The sequence below is a fragment of the Saccopteryx bilineata genome, chromosome 7, assembly GCF_036850765.1.
Source record: "Saccopteryx bilineata isolate mSacBil1 chromosome 7, mSacBil1_pri_phased_curated, whole genome shotgun sequence".
Taxonomy (NCBI): Eukaryota; Metazoa; Chordata; class Mammalia; order Chiroptera; family Emballonuridae; genus Saccopteryx; species Saccopteryx bilineata.
Window position 1 is genome coordinate 1904710 of NC_089496.1, and position 20661 is coordinate 1925370.

The following is a 20661-nucleotide window of genomic DNA, read 5'->3' on the forward strand; positions in this document are numbered from 1 at the left end:
TTCCATGCAAATAAAGATGTAAACTGTCATAATGTCTTTGAGTTATTTTGAAACTGTATTTATACCTACACACACACACACACACACACACATACACACACACACACACACACACACACACACACACAGCTCCATATGTATATACATCTCTCTCCCTCCCTTCTTTGTGTAGGTAAAGAGAGAGGAAACAAATACAACAAAATACTAATTTTTGATCTAGGTATGGCTTGTAATGTGTATTGTATTCACTCATGTCTGATTAGACATTTGTAGAGAAAATTATTTAAAAGAATAAAACAAAATATACTTAAATCTATGTCTTAGAAACACATGAATATACTATGTGTTACCCAAACTTATTATGCAATTCAATATAACTCAGTTTGGCTTGTTAATTTTGTGTGCAGAATTTCAATATGTGGGAAGTGCTATGTAATTATAAATAATTGCTTATACAGTTGATTGTGGTGATTAAATAAAAGTGATTTATAAATGCTTAGATTGCAAATAATCTACATTTTGATGGAATACTGTTGAGATATTTGTTTACTATGCATTCAATTTAAGTATCTTAAACTAGGAAAAACTATGATACAGAGATAGTTTTCTCAAGTCTTGAGAAATAACTCTGCTAGATACATTTCAGGTCAGGGAGTAAATGGTAGTCATATTTTGAATTTACATTTAACATCTCTCTTATTCAGATATTATGGTTTTAATACTCTTAAGTTCACAAAACATGATTATTCATTGATTAGAAACAAAAAATAAATGGGAAGAGAATAGGGATCAGTGGGATTGGAAATGATACATGTCTATTATCAATAGAGACATTCTGACAGAAAGTAGAAAATATAAAAAAATAAATAAAATAACTTGTCTGACCTGTGGTGGTGTGGTAGATAAAGCGTCGACCTGGAACACTGAGATCGCCAGTTTGAAACCCTAGGCTTGCCTGGTCAAGGCACATATGGGAGTTGATGCTTCCTGCTCCTCCCCTTTCTCTCCTTTCTCTCTCTCCCTCTCTCTCCCCCTTTCTCTCTCCTCTCTGAAAATTGAATAAAGTCTTTAAAAATAAATAAATAAATAAATAAATAAATGTGCATTAGTCTACAGTCATTTAACTAGTCCCATATACATAAGAGACCTCCAAGAACATGCCTTTACTTAAGAGTAATGAGCAGAAATATAATGAATGTTGAAAATACACATTCCAAAGCACAAAACAAGCATAGAACACTGGGGGTTGGGGGTATTTTCTAGAAATCCAATATTTTCTCGAAATCATTTTTAAAATGGTATTTGTAAGAAGCAGCAATCTGTGAAATTACAATTAAATAGAATAAATCTAGGGGAGTAAAGGAACAAGATGTGTCCAAATTAATTTATCTAATCCCTTTAAATTCATTGTACTCAGGGCATAATATCAGATATCTTTTTCCTTGTTTTCAGGTTTTCTCCTAGGTTGCTGACATCACCAGGAAATATGCCCAAATGCCTCCGTTATTACACAGACTGACAGCATCTGACAGTAATAAAGCACCTAAATGTTCACTTGTTCCATCCCCATCCCACCCATGAACTATATTTCCTTTAAAAATACTCCCCAAAACTGACTATGACACATGCTGCTAATGCATAATATGCCGATGTTGAAATTTCACTTTTATTTCTAATTAAATTTCTCAGTGTGCTGCTATCCATTAGGCTTACTGTTTTAAAATTACTATTTTCTAACACATCTTAAGGTAGTCTTCCTCTTTCTTCCTTATTCAGAAAAATAATAGAAAACAATCAAAACATGGAAAAGTAGGACTGCTAGCTAATCTATTGGTAGACCTGTCCAGAAAAAATTGTGAGAGAAGAAATGCTAATGTATATATATTGGAAACATTTTTCTTTAAAGTTTATGAAAGAAACTCAAATTAAAATGTCAATATTATTGCATTTCATAATCAAAAGTAGGAAATATTTTAAGGAAAGCACTTCTTTTTGACAAAGTACAGTGATAAAGACCTGTCTATAATCAAGCGAAGAGAAAAATAATGCAATATTTCTGAAGGGTGATAAATATCATAAGTACTGCTACTATTCACATTCACTGATGTGGTAATTCCAGTTCTGTGAGGGTTGTCTAGAAAAAAATAAATTAAAGATATTATATAATTTTTTACAATTAGAGGTTTAATACAGAGTGATTTACAAGAGCAAAATTTGGAAATTGAATAAAGGTCAGAAATAAGCAACTGAATATGTTTTCTTTTTTAGAGGAAAAGAGAGAGACAGACAAAGGGAGGGAGAGAGATGAGAAATGTCAACTTGTAGTTGCAGCACCTTAGTTGTTCATTGATTTCTTCTCATACATGCCTTGACCAGGGGGCTCCAGCTGAGCCAGTTGTCCTTTGCTCAAGCCAGGAATCATGCTGCTCAAGCCAGCAACTCCACACTCCAGCTGATAATCCTGTGCTCAAGTCAGCAACCTTGGGATTTTGAACCTGGGTCCTCAGAATCCCGGGTCAGTGCTGTATCCACTGAACCACTACTGGCAAGGTTCGAATATGTTTTGACACATTCTAAGATAGAAAAGCATCAGACTGAGATGCAGAGGACCCAGATTTGAAACCCCGAGGTCACCGGCTTGAGCACAGGGTTACTGGTGTGAGCATGATATCATAGACATGACCCCAAGGTCGCTGGCTGAGCAAGGATTCATTTGCTATGCTGGAGCCCCCCAGTCAAGACACATATGAGAAAGTAATCAATGAACAACTAAGATGCTGCAGCAAAGAATTGATGCTTCTCATCTCTCTCCTTTCCTGTCTCTGTCTCTATCTGTCCCTCTCTCTGACTCTCTGTTTCAAAAAAAATTATTTAGTTAAAAGATAAACATTAAAAGCAACTTCAATGCAAGCTCAGATGAAGACAGCTGAGAAAATTCTTTTTCCAAATGCATGAAAAAGAATTATTGGAGGTTATTAAAAAATATAAGTGTAATTATGGGATTGAGATTAATGATAAATTCTCTTATTTATACTGCAACATATTTTTACTTTTCCTACATAAAAATACTTCTATGACTTTTAAAACCACTAATAAAGACACAAAAAATCAAGTAATTTAAAGACATTTACAGAGCATTCCACCCAGTGGATTACCTATTCTTATCACATGAGGAGGAACACTCTCCAGGAAAGATCATATGGTAGGTCCTGAAATCTTACCAAGTATCTTTTTTAACCTCAATAGGATGAAACTAGAAGTCAATAGCAGGGGAAAAAAATGAAAAATTAAGAAATATGTGGAAATTAACACACTCCTGAATAACTAATGGGTCAAAGGATAAGTCAAAAGAAATATCGAAAAACATTGAGACAAATGAAAATGAAAAAACTTACAAAACATAACAAAAGCAGTTCTAAGAGGAAAGTTAAACTCTTACATAACTAAAAGAGAGAAAGCAATAAATCATTTAACATTACACCTAAAGGAACTAGAAAAATAATAACAAACTAAGTCAAAGTTAGCAGAAGGAGACAACAAAGATAAAAGCTGAAATAAATGAAATAGAGATCAGAAAAATAATAGTCAGCATTACCCTGATACCAAAACCAAATGACACTACAAGAAAAGAATACTACAGGTTAATATTCATAATGAATATAGATATGCAATTCTCAACAAAATATTAACAAACTAAATTAATAGCAAATTTAAAAAAGACCATACACCATGATCAAGTGAGATTAATCCCTGGGATGAATGATGGTTTCACATATGCAAGCCTTTAAATATGACACACCACCTTAACAGAATAAAGGATACAAATCATGTGATCATGTCATTAGATGCAGCATAAGCATTTGACAAAATACAACATCCTTTTATGATAAAGTCATAAAGAAATTGGGTCAAGAAGGAACATACTTCAACACACCCATAAAAAATAAAAAATCTTACCTTTTTTGTCAGCATGTATGGACCTAGAGATCATTATGCTAAGTAAAATAAACCAGTGAGGAAAAGACAAATATTATATGATCTCATTTATATGTGGAATCTAATGAACAAAATAAACTAACAAACAAAATAGAAACAGACTCAGATATAGAGAACAGACTGAACAGCTGTCAGAAAGCATGGGTGTGTGTGTGTGTGTGTGTGTGTGTGTGTGTGTGTGAAGGGATTAAGCCAGAAAAAAAAACAACTCAGACACAACAGTATGGGATTACATGAGGGATAGGGGTGGGGGAGATAGGAGAGAGTAATGGAGGGAGAAAGGGTGATGGAAGGAGACTTGACTTGGGGTGGTGAACACACAGTGCATTAAACATTTAATGCATTATAGAATTATACTCCTGAAATTGATATAATTTTATTAACCAATGTCACCTCAATAAATTAAAAAAATTTAAATAAAGAAGACAAACAAATGGAAAGATACTCAAATTTATGAATCAGAAGAATAACGTAAAAATGTCTCTATTATCCAAAGTCATTTATAAATTCAATGCAATCCCTATGAAAATTTCAGTGTAATTTTTCACAGAAATAGAAAAAAAAATCCTAAAATTTCTATGAAACCACAAAAGACCCTGAATAGTGAAAGCAATCATGAAAAAGAATAACAAAGCTAGAGACATCACATTTCCTAATTTCAATCTACACTACCAAATTATAATAATCCAAACAACATAATACTGGCATAAAAAAGACCAATGGAACCAAATGGGAAGTCAAAAACTAAACCTTCACATATACAATCTGCTAATATACGACAAGTGAGCGAGAAGACTCCATGGGAAATGGATAATCTCTTTAAAAATCCTGTTGGGAAACCTGAATAACCACATGCAAGACACTCTATTCGGACTCCTCTCTTACACAACTACAAAAATTATCACAAAATTACTTGAAAAATTAAGTATAAAACCTGAAACTTTAAAACTCCTAGAGGAAAACATAGAGGATGCCCCTTATATTGGCAACAATTTTTTTGAAAGAACACCAAAAGCATGACCAAGAAAAGCACAAATAAAACTACATCTAATTAAAAGTTTCTGCAGAGCAAAAAACAAACAAAGAAAAAACCACCACCAACAACAACAAAAAATGAAAAGACAACCTGCAGAAACTATCAGATGTTCAGCCCAACTTTTCGGATGTTTCTTGATTCATCAAATGCTCTATACATTGATCTCAACAGGGGGCTCTCACACCGCCCCCCCCCCCCCTTGCACTTCCCATTGCCCAAGAATTATTTTTGTTGTCACTACTCTCATGGTGCTACTTGCATATAGTGGGTAGAAACTAAGGATGCTGCTAATTTTTTTGTAATACACAAGACCAGTCCCTCTAAAACAAAGAGTTATTTGATCCATCATGTCTATAGTGCTCTGGTTAATAAAGCACTAACCTTTTCAGAAGAAATAGAGCATTGTATACAGTACTCACATTTTGGGGCACTTCTGTGTAGAATCATGACCTGTTGAGTCCTTAATACTTCAATAGTTTTGATACAATATCCTTTACATTGCAGTCTTGTCCAGATTTTCAAGCATTTTTTTTAATTTTTTTTATTTATTCATTTTAGAGAGGAGAGGGAGAGATAGAGAGAGAGAAGGGGGGAGGCCTGGAAGCATCAACTCCCATATGTGCCTTGACCAGGCAAGCCCAGGATTTCAAACCAGCGACCTCAGCATTTACAGGTCGACGCTTTATCCACTGCGCCACCACAGGTCAGGCTCAAGCATTTTTTGCAGTGTTATTTTCAAGCAAGTTAATCTGAAATGGCTGAAAGATAAAAATTACAAATTCAGTTTTAGCATTCTGTATTTTTCCACAATTTATTTGCAAAATAGAAGTCAAGAGTTTTGTTGTACAAGAATGGGTGATAGATTCAATCCAGAGTAAGTTTATTAAATATTAAGGAATGATTTATGTAACAAATAGTCTACATAGTGTTGATCAAGCTGACTGGAATGTAGGAAAATCATTTATCAATCATGAAGATAGTCTTTGTTTTTAGGCAAAAAGCCAGGCTTAAGACTAGAGAAAACTTTGAAGGCAAAGATAAGGTTTTACATTCCCACAATATTTTAGTTTTAGATGCAACTCCATGATATATTTTATTTTATTTTTTTATTGATTTTAGAGGAAGGGGGAAAGAGAGCGAGAGAGTGAGAGAGTGAGAGAGAGAGAGAGAGAGAGAGAGAGAGAAACATAGATCTACTGAATGTGCCCTAACCAGGGATTGAACCGGCAACTTTTGTGCTTCAGGACAATGCTCTACCAACTGAGCTATCCTGCCAGGGCAGAGGTTTTTTTATGATAAAATGTCTGACTTGTAAAGTAGAAGTCATTCCTCAATAATGGTGAATACTAGTTTAAAGCCCATCAGGGAGCTTTTAAGTGCTGAGACAGAGAAATTCAATTTATTTTTGTTGGCAGTCAAATTTAAATTTAGTTATTTTGCATTCTTTTCAAAAGAACATCATTAGAAATTAGTCCCTCAGGGATAGTACTATGATACTTTAGTTTACCAGTGTCATACATGGGATTTACTGCTCCCAGAAAACTTGACAGGTCTGTGCCACTCCCCCCATGATTTCTTTTCCAGCTCTCAGGACTGCATACTAGACTCAAAAGTCCAGGAATAAGAAAGACCCACATATGCTGTGGTACATATGTACCCAGTCTTAAAAATGGATTTAGGAGTACAGATGGCAATGCCAGAAATAACTGATATATCTTGAAATTAGTACAGGTTTGAACACATCTAATACCCAGATTTGTAAGAAAATCTTCATGGGGGTAAATAATGAGAAAATTGTAATAGCTACTATTGGCCTTAATGTTAATATGAATAAAGAGGCTGAGGGTGTACAGTAAAGTAGGGTGCAATTCTTCCATTTAATGTTCTTTCATATTCAGTAAAAGATGATGAATTTGTGAGCAAAGGTAAAAATTTGCTACATACTGCAAAAAAATGCATTCTTTTTGTGGTACAAAATAGCAAAGCTTTGCTTGTTCTTTAAATCACTTTGAAGGTTAATTAAGAAGGTGACATTATCAGCATAGGTGGGAATGTTAACTTAGACATTTGTAACCAACACTGAGGAAAGTCATTTAAACCAACCTGACCAAAATAGGAAATGTCTACTGACTCATCATCCAAAATAGGAAACAATCTGGATCTAGATCAAATCTTAATCCTGCATCATTTATCACAATGTTAGATGCTTTAATAGTAGGGTTTGGTTTTGTCCCCAACTTTGTCCATTTAACACTGTAATGTCCTATTAGTACATTAGTACACTTCCTTTTAGTGCACTGGTTATATAAAGTCAGGTATGTTGACGGAATGAACTGCTATTCAACATTAAACATCATGGTTCTGCAAAATATTCAGTGATATGAGGTAATATTCAGAGTATATATTTAAGAGGAAAACCTTCCTTACCAAACAGAAAATATAGTAGGGCAACAACAGCTAGCACCTATAGTGTATATTTTATGTTCATTGTACAGAATATCTACAGTACATCCATTGATTCATTAAATCTATACATTTCTCTACCAATTTTAAATTAAAATGTTTTTTAAATTAATTTATTGAATTTTAGAGAGAGAGGAAGGGAGAGAGAGAGAGAGATACATTGATATGTTGTTTCACTTATTTATGTGGTGTTGGGCAGATAAAATATATTATGCTCACTTTGTTAAAGATGGCGCTGCCCACGTGGAAGCCCATCACCCAGGTAATTGCTTGGGATGGGCGTGATTATGTTAATATGTGTTGGGGGAGGGCTTTCGTGCCAAAAGGTTTTAAAAGGAGAGATCATGTTGTTCTGGGAGAAGAGGGATTACATTCTAGGAGAAGCCCATGCTGTAGGAGAGCAGAGAAAGGCCATGTGGAGGAGAGAAGAAGCAGCCAAGATGGTGGAGTGCTGAAGATGAAGCCAGTTTGTGCAGAGTTTGTGCAGAGAGAAGGAGATAGGGAACAGAGGTGAATAAGGCTGGTGAGGTTAGAAATCTTTGATTCTAGGAAACTTGGATAAGTCAGTAGCTTTGTGAGCACTGAATGAGTGGATTTTGGAGCCCAGTGGGTGTATTTCTTGCCCACAGGGTGCAAGCTAGGATTAAAGCTAATGGCCCACCAGTTCTTGGCTCCATTGTTTCATTACTGTTTGTCCGAACCTAATGCAAACCTGCACGGGCCAGGCAGCTGTAATGGTGGCCGCAGATACTGACCACACATTTGGTGTAGTCTGTGGCAGGATTCGATACAGATCAGTATGGAGCCACCACCGCCTTTGAGAGGTGAAGTAGAGGACTGGCTGCTGTTATGGTTCCCCATGGCTGTCCTTTTGGGGATTGTAAACTACCTGACTTTTACAGGCATGTGTGAGGAAACCTAGAGCTCTGTGGAAGAGGCTTCCTAGGACCTGCAAACCAAGCAGGTAAAGGAGCTGGAGCAAATGTGGGAGAAAGAGATACTGACCCTGGAGCTGGAGCAAGCACCGGAGGAGGAGGCTGACCAGGTTTGTGAGATTTTCTTGGAAATGGAGCAGCTGCTGGAGAAGGAATGATAGTTAGTGAGTTTGAGATTGCCCTGGACTTTGTGGAGAGCCAGCAGTGGCAGGAGGCTGGGGTTGAGGCTGGAGCTGAGGCTACAAGGCCTGCTGAGCAGAAGGCAGCAGTGGCCAAGGGCTTAATCCCAGCAGCAGTAGCTGGTGTTTTCAGTTCCTCTTTGGAGGATGAGGAGAATTGGTCTGGAGTTTTGATCCATAGTCTCCAGAATTTGAGAGCCTAGCAGAAAGGAGTACTTACTATGCCCAAGGTAGGTCTGTGATTTGGGGACATAGGCGTGGATGCCATCATGCTCTCCAGAGTAGAAATAAAAATGCTGACTGCCATTGCCACGTGCTCCTCCTTGGGACAGTGTAAGACCTGCCAGGACAGCAGGGATGAGGGGAGTGGCTGAGGCCCCATGTGCTTGGACTGATTCCTGGACTATGACTGGAGTGAGCACTGACTCCTTTGTTGGATGGATTTAGGGATTTTGGACAATGTGAAATACCCTAATGGGGATGGGGGGCGGCTTTGTTAGAGACCCTTCCCCTGCCCTGGGAAGATTTTCACATGGCTAGAAAGAAGGCTAAGGACATTTTGCACTTTTGGCAAAGTGCTCAGAGACTGGTGAAATGTATGTTTGTAATTGTTGAACTTGTATGATTTGTCATGTTGTTGTAATTTGTGTAATGTGCCTAATTTCCTTGCACAGGGATGCCGGTGGTGTAGATTGTGGGTAGTAAAGTGAGCATAGGGGTGGATTGTTGGGCAGATAAAATATATTATGCTCACTTTGTTAAAGATGTCACTGCCCACATGAAAGCCCGTTGCCCAGGTGATTGCTTGGGATGGGCATTGATTATGTTAATATGTGTTGGGGGAGGGCCTTTGTGCCAAAAGATTTTAAAAGGAGAGATCACGTTGTTCTGAGAAAAGAGGGATTACATTCTAGGAGGAGAGCATATAAAGGCCATGTGGAGGAGAGGAGAGGCGGCCATGATGGCAGAGTGCTGAAGGAGAAGCCAGTTCGTGTAGAGAGAAGGAGATGGAAAACAGAGGTGAATAAGGCTGGTGAGCTAGAAACACTTGATTCTAGGAAACTCGGATAAGTCAGTGGCTTTGGGAGCCCTGAATGGAAAGGGAAGTGTCTTCTCACTGTGTGTATTTCTTGCCTGCTGAGTGCAAGCTAGGATTAAAGCTAATAGCCCACCAGTTATTGGCTCCGCTGTTTCATTACCGACTGTCCGAATCCAATGAGAACTTGCATGAGCCGGGCTGCTGTGATGGCGGCCCTGGCTACTGGCTTTACATGTGGATTCTTGTATGTGACCTGACAGGGGATCAAATCTACAACCTTAGTGTATGAGAATAGCACTCGAACCAACTGAGCTACCCACCAGCACTCTACCAACATCTGTGTAGGGATTATTTCTGAGGTAATATTGCAGGTGACTTTTAATCTTGTTTGTGATTTTATTTCATTTTCATAAACTTTTTACAAGATTAGAGTTGTCTTTAAAATTAAGAGAATTGGCTGGAAATGGTAAACATATAATTAATGTACATTTTATTCAAAATTCTGGTTTAAAATACATTTTGAAGGAAAGTTAAAACAAAAGCTAACATGAATAACTTAACTTCTGTCTTTTATTTTACTAATATGTGTCTCCTATAGATGCAGATGACCACATCTAAGATATAACCAATAAACTGGACTATACTTGTTAATGGTTAACTTAGTTAATGATATTGTCACTGAAAGTATCTCTTTCTTTTTGTCAGCTTTCCTTCAGTGATTAGCTCTAGTTCAACTATTATGAATCTCTCTTTTCACATCCTTGCAGTTAATTTTACCCAAGTACAGAAAAATGCTCTATATTAAGCAAATAAACATAAAAAGATCAGGATGTCAAACTATTTTCTCCAGATCCCTGAAATGATATTATGATCATTGTTTAAATTTAATAAGGAATTAGTGGGTGATGAGAAGTCTCAGTAAGAACAGACATTTATTGAGCCAGGCATTGTTTGCAGTGGTCTGTGCTTCCTGAAACCCATGCATCTGAAGGATTTTGTTTGCATAAGCCTCAGTCTGGTGGTACAAATAGATATAAGATGGTTGTTCTCCCCTGTTGCTGAGGTATCCACTACCCTTGCTTTCTTTCTGGTCTGCATCTCCTCTCTTCACTTTGAACAATTACTGGCTGTGTCTGCCTCTTCTTGCATACTGAACACCAAAGACAGCCATAACTATTAGCAGAAAGTGGACTTTCAGAAGTCTATTGTTCATACAGCTGCATGTGTGACAAGTGTTTCTGTTTGCATTGCTACCAATGATAAGGGGCTTTCTCAATATTCAGTTTTGAAGGTAGATGATTCAAAGACTTCTTCATGGGCATAGAGGTTTATAGTGTCCGATTTCTTTAAGCTACCATGACAATGGGCTACCTGGTATGTAGAGATAGAGTCTACACAAACATACCTTCATTAAACACACTTAACTTCCTTCCTCTGTGGAAATGAAGCACAATGGAATTTTTACCTATTACTACTCTTGCTTTTGTGTATTTCAATAGGAGTAGGCAGTATGCCTACAGGTATGTATTTTCCATTTGAATACCAGTGTGTTAAATTTAATACCTTTTTATTTAGTGGGGCCTAATTTCCTGGCCTAATTTGTTCAGCAAGGATACTTCCCACTTGATTTCCCTTTCTGAATAGGAAGATCCCATTGTTGGGAGAAATGGATGTTAATTAATCATAGTCTATGAAGCTTTTTATTGTGTAGCTCAATTCTATTTGAAAAGTATAATTGGGGTTAAGGTAGGGGAAGAGTGAACATGGAAAACAGAACTTATTATTTATGACAATATTGAATAATTATGCAAACCATCTAAAGGTTTTAGTCTGTTTTCTGCTGGTACTGTTTTATGGTTGATTAATGCTGTCAGAACAACATTCAAATGAAATGCAGTGGGAGTCATTCAGCAAGTGAGAAGTATGTGCAGTCAGCCAGCACTCAGCACTGCTACAGAAGGTGAGCATGCTACTTATTTTAGTCCTTACTGAAGGTTAGCAGTTGTTTTTTTCTTAAATTATTTATTTATTGATTTTTAGAAAGAAAGAAGGAGGGAGAGAAAGGGAGAAACACTGATTTGTTGTTCCAGTTACATATGCATCCATTAGTTGAATCTTGTATTGTTTCCTTACCAGGGGTCACGCCTGCAATCTTGACTATGGGACAATGCTCTAATCAACTGAGCTACCCGGCCAGGGCCATGTGTTTTATTTTTACATACCAGTATTCAATTAATATATGTTTTATTTGGTTTTGATAATCCAAGTATCATATTAGAGCCTTATTTTAACTTTTACTTGGTAGAAAAAGAATCCATGCTAAAGAAGATTCATTCTTTCTACTAATTTCTAAATTACAAAAAATAAAATAATTTAACATAAATGGTGATGATTGATAGTTCTCATAAAATTAATTCCACCGAAGTTCCCACATCATTTGAAACATAACTATAATTATTAATACATGCATATATTTTATTTTTTCTGGAAAACCTAAATGGCTTTCCACTGTTTTTCATGGCACCTTTATTAAAGGTTTTATCTGCAATGAAATCCTCACAATTCAAATATCTAAAGGGCTGTCATATCATAGGAACTTTCCTTATAAGTTATGGGATCTAGTACTTGAATCAGCAGACTGTGCTGTAGCAGATGATCCATGTTTATTTGTTTAAAATTAGGATAAGTATGTTAGTGCTGCAGGACAATGGATTTTGTATCTGTAATGCAGAGAAAGAGGACTATCTAAAAATAGATAGCTTGCCTCCCAGGAAACAGAGTATCTATGGGGAAATTTTAAGTCAGTTACAGCTCAATGCCTTTATCAAATATGTTGATATAAATGACTTCAAAAGTCTCCTCCATTACTGAGGAGCTCTAAACACACTCACATGTTAAGTAATTTATTTATAAATTTGTCTATATTTATCATATCAATTTACTTATTTTCCCTGGCATTCTCAAAGGTCAATCAGAATACATTTCCTACCCCCTGCCATTTCTCCTTTACTTTTTCTTTTATTTAGCAATATTTATAAATGCCTGTGCTTCCTTAACAAAACTCCACTGGATGTTTAGATATATGCTTATCACAGTATTCTAAGGATCTATTTGGTATTGTAATGTAAGGTCATACTTTTCAACTTTAAACAGGTATTTTTATTATAATTTCAGGGTTAGATATGTAGAATGAAGATTAGGGTCTAAAATTTGAATAAGTGGAAAGTGATTTCTCTCAAAGGTTTAGGTTGACCTTGTTCCCTCAGGACTTGCTCTTGTGCTCTGGTCTCAGTGCTGTTACTTCATGTAAGATTTCAGGTATCCCTCTACCGGTGCCCTTACCACTCTTCCCAGACACTGTCTCCTGCACCTGTTGTCTATGGCTTTCTTCAGGAAATACTGCCCCTGATTAATTACTGTAATTGTCACATAAATAAACAAAAATCAGTCCATGTGAATTAATAAATGAAGAAGTGACACAGTTAGGAAAATCACCTTTTTACCTTCCCCACTCTAATAACTGATTCAGGACCATTTCATATGCCTATTGGCCATCTGTATGTTCTCTTTAGAAAAGATTTTCAGAAAAATGTTTGTACAGTGCTTGAGTATAACACAGACAGAACACTTACATTTTCCCAAGGGAAATTTTTGTCTTTATGATAGAGAGAGCTGGTAATGACTACCTTAATCATCAAAGCATTACTGACATTACTCTTCATGTGATACAATAAGAAGTACATAAGAGCATGTAAAATTATTCATATCCAAAAATGTGTAGCCTCAACCTAATGAGATCTCTAAACATGTATCCACATTTAAGGAAATAGAAGGGATATAGGAATAAAGCACACTCTCAGAAAACAATTAGTCAAATCCAGAGCACAGGACATTGCTAAAGACAATAGCATTGTGCATGTCAAAAAAAGAGAAAAGTCAGTGTCAGAATGAGCTCCCAACACAAGCACTTTCCTCAGACAAAGGAAAATCTGAATATCAACACTAACAACCTAATTGTAGAGATTGAACAAAAACAGGCAGATTTTGGAGGGGAGTTACAACCTGAAAAATGGACCTGCTTGTGGTGAGTTATCCACTTGTCTGGATTGAAATAGAGGGTAAATTGTGACTCATGATGGTGTGGGGCAGCAGAAGCTATGAGGGAAATTCCACCACACTTCTGGCATGAAGATCTGGAGGAGAGATTTTATGGTGCCACACACAACCAAGTGAGGGGATTGGGAATCCTGGAAATGGGAAAGACCAAATAGAGGAGCCCCAAGTTCTATGTCTTATGAGTGTCAAGGTCTCACTCTGCCTTCCAAACCATATATGTATAGATATATGAGTATGTTTATACACAGTATCTCCAAACAGGAAATAACGTGTGTGTGTGTGTGTGTGTGTGTGTGTGTGTGTGTGTGTGTGACTATGGAAGAGGGATTCTTTAAATTACTTTGTTTTTAAATCACTTATAGTATTAAAATGCTTCAATACTGTTAGGAAGAAGGCCTGGTAAGGTTTTAAGTCTGTAAGGTTTTTTGACTTAAACCTTTTAATAAAAATTCAAAAATTTTATATTTTATGAAAAACATCACTGTCATGGAAAAATAAATATGTGGGAGGGGACCTGTTCTATGTTAAAAGAGACTAGATATAAAAATACATGTAAAATTTAATATAAAAGCTTTCTCAGAACATAGGAAAATTTGAACATACATTGTGTTAATTTTTTTAAGGTTAATAACTATACTGTGTTATGGAGAAAAAAAAGCCCTTACTCTTTAAAAGTGTGAGCTGAAGTATTCTGAGTAAATATCATGATATTATAACATTTCCAAATAATCCAGGAGGAAGATGGAGATAAATATTGAAACATTTTGACTATAATTAAAACTTGTGAATGGTATAATTGTTTGCTTTTTTTCAGCTTCTATATATTTGAAAATTTTCATAATAAAACATTGGGAAAGAATCAGAAATCCTTTTTTACTGTGAAAACAAATATAAAATTATTAAAAGAAATAGACTCACTAAGAAGTTGCAATCTAACTTTCAAGTTAATTAAGACTGACTTTTCACTGGCTAAATAAATTATTTTTTCTAGAAGAAATAATCATTGTTTTAAGTAGCTGGAGTCTGCTATGGTGAGGCATAAAAAAATATTGAAGTGCTATGGCTTACTACGAATACAGTATAATTTTGCTACTAAACACCATTGACCAAAATATTTTTATCTGGATACAATTTCAAACTTCTAAACAAAATCAACAGAAACAAAGTTATATTCATTACATTTTCATAGTTTTACTCATCTGGATAAAGCACAGATGACTATAAATCTACCATGAGGATAATTTGAGAATATCCTGACTTTATAAAAAGGCAAGATTAGGAACAATTCTGACAAGAACAAACCCAAAAATCTCTAAAATACGTTGTCATATACTATAACGACTTGTTTTTAACAAGTCTTTGAAAACTAAGAGCTTGAAAATAAAGTTGTTATAATATTTTCTAAATATTTTTTTTCCAAATGGCCACAACAGTCTCCCCCATCCTTCATTTTTACATAAAGGAGTAAGGTCTATCTTCTCTCCCTTTGAATCTGGGTAAGTTTGTGACTAGTGTAGGCACAGTGCTATGTAGATACTTGGACTAGATCATAAGAATTGATAGAATCTCTCTCTGGTTTTCTTACAACTTTAGCTCTTAGATATTATCCACTATTTTATAAGGAAGCCCGAGGAGAGGCCCACTTGGGATAGAATAACACATTTGACATGCTGCCCTCACTGAATTTCTAGCTGACAGTCCACACGAAACTGGCAGCTATGTTAATGAGTTATCTTCAGTGTAAACCCAAGCATCAAGGCAGCATCAGAAAGCCCCAGTCTATCCTGTCTTACAAGTTAGACAACGATATTTCAACAAAGGATTCTCAGCTCAACAGACAAATACATCTGAGAGATCTGTGCATTAAGACATGCAAAGGTGGGCATATGGGAGCAAGCAGGGGAGCCAGGATGTGGAGAGCGAACAGATATGAGAGCTGAAGATGCAGTCTGGTACTAACTGAGGCCCCAGCAGATATGTTAGCAGAGAAGGACCTAGTACAACCCTGACTGGATAGACCAGAGAGCAGAGGCAGCAGTCTGGCCTGAGAGGTCGGTGCATACTGAGATTGAGCCCAGGGTCATCAGGAGAGAACAGGTGTAAAGGATAGTAGCTGTGAAGCACACGCCACCAGAAAACAAAGCTGAGGTGTGGAAGTCTGCACCCCATCTGCTTCCATTGCCAGCTCAGATTACAGACATCACTGGGCAGATTGTGAAGGGGCAGAAGCAACATTGCAACCTAAGTGGCTTGTATTCAAAGCTGCAGATGCCAGAACTGGCTTTCCCACATCCATTGCATTCCTACCCATAGTAGTAGAAATAATAGAGGCAGCTGCCACCCTAAGACAGTGAGGACTGACTGGTGGCTTCCAGTTTCAGAAAGGACTGACTGGTGGCTTCCAGTAGCCCTGGGAACATACAGGGCAACAGCCCCATCACCTGCCACATTCTATTTTGGGAGTAGTTCCCTGAGACCAAGGTACTCTGAATATAAAACGGATGCCCAACTCCTGGGGAATGCAGGGTATAATCCATGACAGAGCAGAGACCACACCAAAGAGAGCTCCAACGTACCAGTAGTGCAGGTAAAAGAAAACAAAAACTTCCATTATTCCAAAAACTTCCAAATAGCACCATTTACTAAAAAGTGAAAGAGCGCTACTTACTAACCTGCTAAACAGTTAAAATAAACAAGTAATTTAAAAAAGAATGTTATTCCCTCAAATGCCCAGGCAGAGAAACAACCCATCACGTATCATGAATACCTTAGGTAACAATTTAGTTAAGAAAAAAAATTTAAAATCTCCAAAAAATAAACCTAGAGACACTGAAGACTTTAATTTACATAACAGAGAATTCTAGATTGCAGGTCTGAAAATATTTAGTAAGATACAAGAAAGCTCAGAAAGGCAGTTCAATAAGCTCAGGAATAAAATCAACAAACAAAAGGAATACTTCATCAAAGACATTGCAACTATAAAAAAGAACTAAACAAAAAATTCTGGATCTGAAGAACTCCATAAATCAGATGAAGGATGTTTTAGAGAGTTTAAGAAATAGAGCAGACCAGTGGAGGAAAGAGTTTTTCTTTTTTCTTAATTGGTTCATTTATTAAAAATACAGACTAATGGTCTTGTGCTTAAATGTTCTTGTGGTTATGTGCTGGCTTCCATAAAATATAACTACTAATCATAAGGAGCTCTTCGACAAATATACTCCAGACAAAAGTAAAAAGGTCAACAAAAATGACTGACAAGACAGGGCCACTGCAGACATAGTCCCTTATAGAATTAATACCTGCTAGAAAATTGAATTTGACATTATTTACAATTACATCAATATTCATGGAGGCTGAAATCACAGGCATACTATGACCCCAAAATGTCTTTCATACTTCCCAAATAGTTTTCTATTTTAGCTATGAAGGTCAGTTACCACAACCAAACTTGTTCTGAACAAGTAGAAGTTTTATGTCCATTCAATCAAAGAGATCCCACACCCTTCTGCACCTATTCATTTGCAGAGGAGAAACTGGAACCAAGTTGTTCATATCATGCGTTCACATGTGATGTCCAATCTTTATATGCTGTCCAATTTCCTTAGGATAAAAGGAGTGACTCGCAGCAGGGTCACATAGATGAGTAAGTTCCGTATGGAGGAGATCACATCCTCGCGCATCTTCCATTTCATTTCCTCCAGGTCCAGCTTTGGCACCAGGCCCTCAATACGGAACATCGCGGCACTGTCCCACCGTGTTCCACCTGCCGCACTCCGCTCTTCTCAGAAGGAAAGAGTTATTGATATTGAAGCAAGACATCCCGAAATGACTCAGGTGAAAAAGCAGGATGGAGATCTTAAAAAAGAAACAAAAGAAAATAACTCTGTGAGAACTAGCTGACTCCATTAAAAAGAGCAATATAAGAATAATGGATATAGAAGGGGAAGAGTGGAAAAGAGGAACAGAGAGCTCATTCAAACCAATACTTGATGAGAACTTTTTAAACCAATGGAAAGAGCTGGACCCCTGAAACTAGTAAGAAAACAGAACACCTAATTAAGTGCAAAAAGACCATATCCAAGGCACATTATACTAAAGCTGTCAAAAGTTACTAACAAAAAAAAGAATTCTCAAGGTAGCCATTAGCTTAAGATCAGATTTTTCAGGAGAAACCCTATAAGCTACGAGAGAGTGAAAGCACATTCCCTCTCTCTCTCTCTCTCTCTCTCTATATATATATATATATATATATATATATGAAGAAAAGGATCAGTCAAAAATAACATATATAGCAGTTATTTTTTAAATGTGAAGAAGAACTAGTTTCTTCCAGACAAACAGAAGCTGAGGAAATTTACCAACATAAAGATCTGCATTATAAGAAATGTTGAAAACCAGATAGAAGGTGACAGAAGAAAATTTGACTTTGGGTGAGGGGTATGCAGCATAATCAAATGTCAAAATAATCTGGAGATGTTTTCTCCAAACATATGTACCCTGATTTATCAATGTCACTGCATTAAAATTAAGAAAAATAAGATTTTAAAAAAAGAAATGTTGAAAGGAGTTCTTTTAATTTAAACAAAAAAGATAGATAGAGAACTATGAGTATTAATACTAACAGATAGTGCAACTCTTGTTCAGAATAGGGTATTAAACACTTAGATATAACATAAAGGTTAAAGGGGTAAAAGGTAGAAACATTTTTAAAAGACAATAGCTACTGTAATTTGGAAATAAATATACACCATAAAAAAGATCATTTGTGACAAAAAAACAAAAAGAGGGTGGGGGAAAGGTCTGAATTTGCACAGGTAAATGGAAATAAGAGGCAATAAAAAACAATTATTTTGGCATTAACCTAATAATTGTAATGACAATACAAAAATCTAGAACTGAGACACATAACGTAAAAAAGAGGAAACAGTTAAAATCAGAATACCACTAAACTAAAACAACAGATAGAAACACAAGGGAAAAGAAACAGTGGAGATATAGAGCAAACAGAAAACAAAGCATAATATAGGTAGCCCTTATGTACCAATAATCACCTTAAATAAAAGTAGCAAGATGGATTAATTATGTTGCCTTGAGGGGATCCATCTCAGTTATTAAGATAAACACAGACAAAGTGAAGGTGTGAAAGATAATACTCTAAGAAAATGGCATCAAGAGAAAAGGAGATGTAGCCATACTTATATCAGACAAAATGGATTTCAACATAACAAGGTAATAAGAACAAGGATGGACATTTTATAATGATAAAGGAGACACTACATCAAGAAACTGAACATTTCTCAATATATATACAGTAACTACTCACAGAACTAAAAGAAGAAACTGACAAAGATAAAAGTAATGTAGGGGACCTAAAAACCACATTGACAACCAATGGATACATCCAGACAGAAAATCAATAAGGAAATCTCAACCTTAAATGACACATTAGACCAAAGGGACATAATTGATATTTATACAGGCTCTTATTCCAACATATCAGAATATACATTCTTCTTTAGTGCACATGGGACATTTTCAAGGATAAACCATTTGTTGGTGTTCAAAACTGTTTCAACAAATTTAAGAAGACTGAAATCATACCAAGCATGTTCTCTGACCACAGCTGTTTAAAACTGGAAATTAACTGCAAAAGGAAAACTGGAAAAACCATAGCATGTGGAGATTAAACAACGTGATAACAGACAACTACAGTGTCAAAGAAGAAATAAGAGATCAAGAGATACATAGAAACAAAGTAGGATGACATTACAATGTAACAAAACTTTGGGGGTCAAGGAAAAAATGGTACTAAAACAGAATTTTTTAGCATTACATACCAACCCCTAGAAACAAGAAGAAACTGAAATAAACAACCTAACATTTTACTTTAAAAAGTAAAAAGAGAAGAACAAATGAAGCCCAAATAAAGCCCAAAATCAGTAGATGCAGAAAATAATAAAAATTAGAACATAATCAAATGAAATAGAAAAAAGTAAGATAGAAAAAATTATTGGAACAAAGAGCTGGCTCTTTGAAAAGATAAATAAAATAGACAAATCTTGGTTGAGACCAAGAAAAAATGAGAAAACACTCAAAATCGGAAATGAGAACACCACAGAAATACAAAGGATTATACAAGAATACCATGAAAGGCTATACAACACCAATTTTGATAACCTAGAAATGAACAAATTCTTAGATATATATAACCTTCCAGACTGAATCATGAAGAATTGGGAAATCTATATGGACTGAAAAACAGTAAGAAAAACAGTCATCAAAAATCTCTTAAAAAACAACAGTATAAGACCAGATGACTCACTAGTAAATTCTACCAAACTTTCAAAGAATGTTAATACCTATCCTTTTCAAACTCTTTTAAAAATCGTAAAAGAAGCAATAATTCCTAATTCGTTTTATGAGGCCAACATTACCCTGATATCAAAACCTGGCAAGGACAACATACATACAAAAATAAAACTACAGGCCAATATCTCTGATGAATACAGATATAAAAATCTTAAACAAAATGCTAGCAAGTTTAATATAACAATACATTAAAAAGATAATATATCGCAATCAAGTGGGGTTCACGCCAGGGATGCAAGTATGGTTCAACATATGCAAATCAATCAATGTGATTCAGGACATTAACAAAATAATGGATAAAAACATATAATTATCTCAATAGATGCCAAAGAAGCATTTGATAAGATACAATATTCATTTATCATTAAAACACTCAATAAAATGGGTATGGAAGGAAAGTACCTCAACATAATGAATGCAGTAATGACAAATCCTCAGCTAATAGCAGACTCAATGGCAAAAAACTAAAAGCTTTTCCTCTTATATCAGAAATAAAACAAGGATGCTTACTCTCATCACTATTATTTA

The 20661-nt window shown here is 35.8% G+C and overlaps 1 protein-coding gene across 1 annotated transcript; it reads right to left on the reverse strand.

The window, feature by feature from the left end:
- Positions 1-17345: 17345 nt before the first annotated feature.
- Positions 17346-17509, reverse strand: LOC136311098 (mitochondrial import receptor subunit TOM5 homolog). The gene has a single exon (XM_066240304.1). It carries the CDS (start codon positions 17499-17501, stop codon positions 17346-17348), a length of 156 nt encoding a protein of 51 aa, XP_066096401.1. The 5' UTR covers positions 17502-17509.
- Between the last annotated feature and the right edge of the window lie 3152 nt (positions 17510-20661).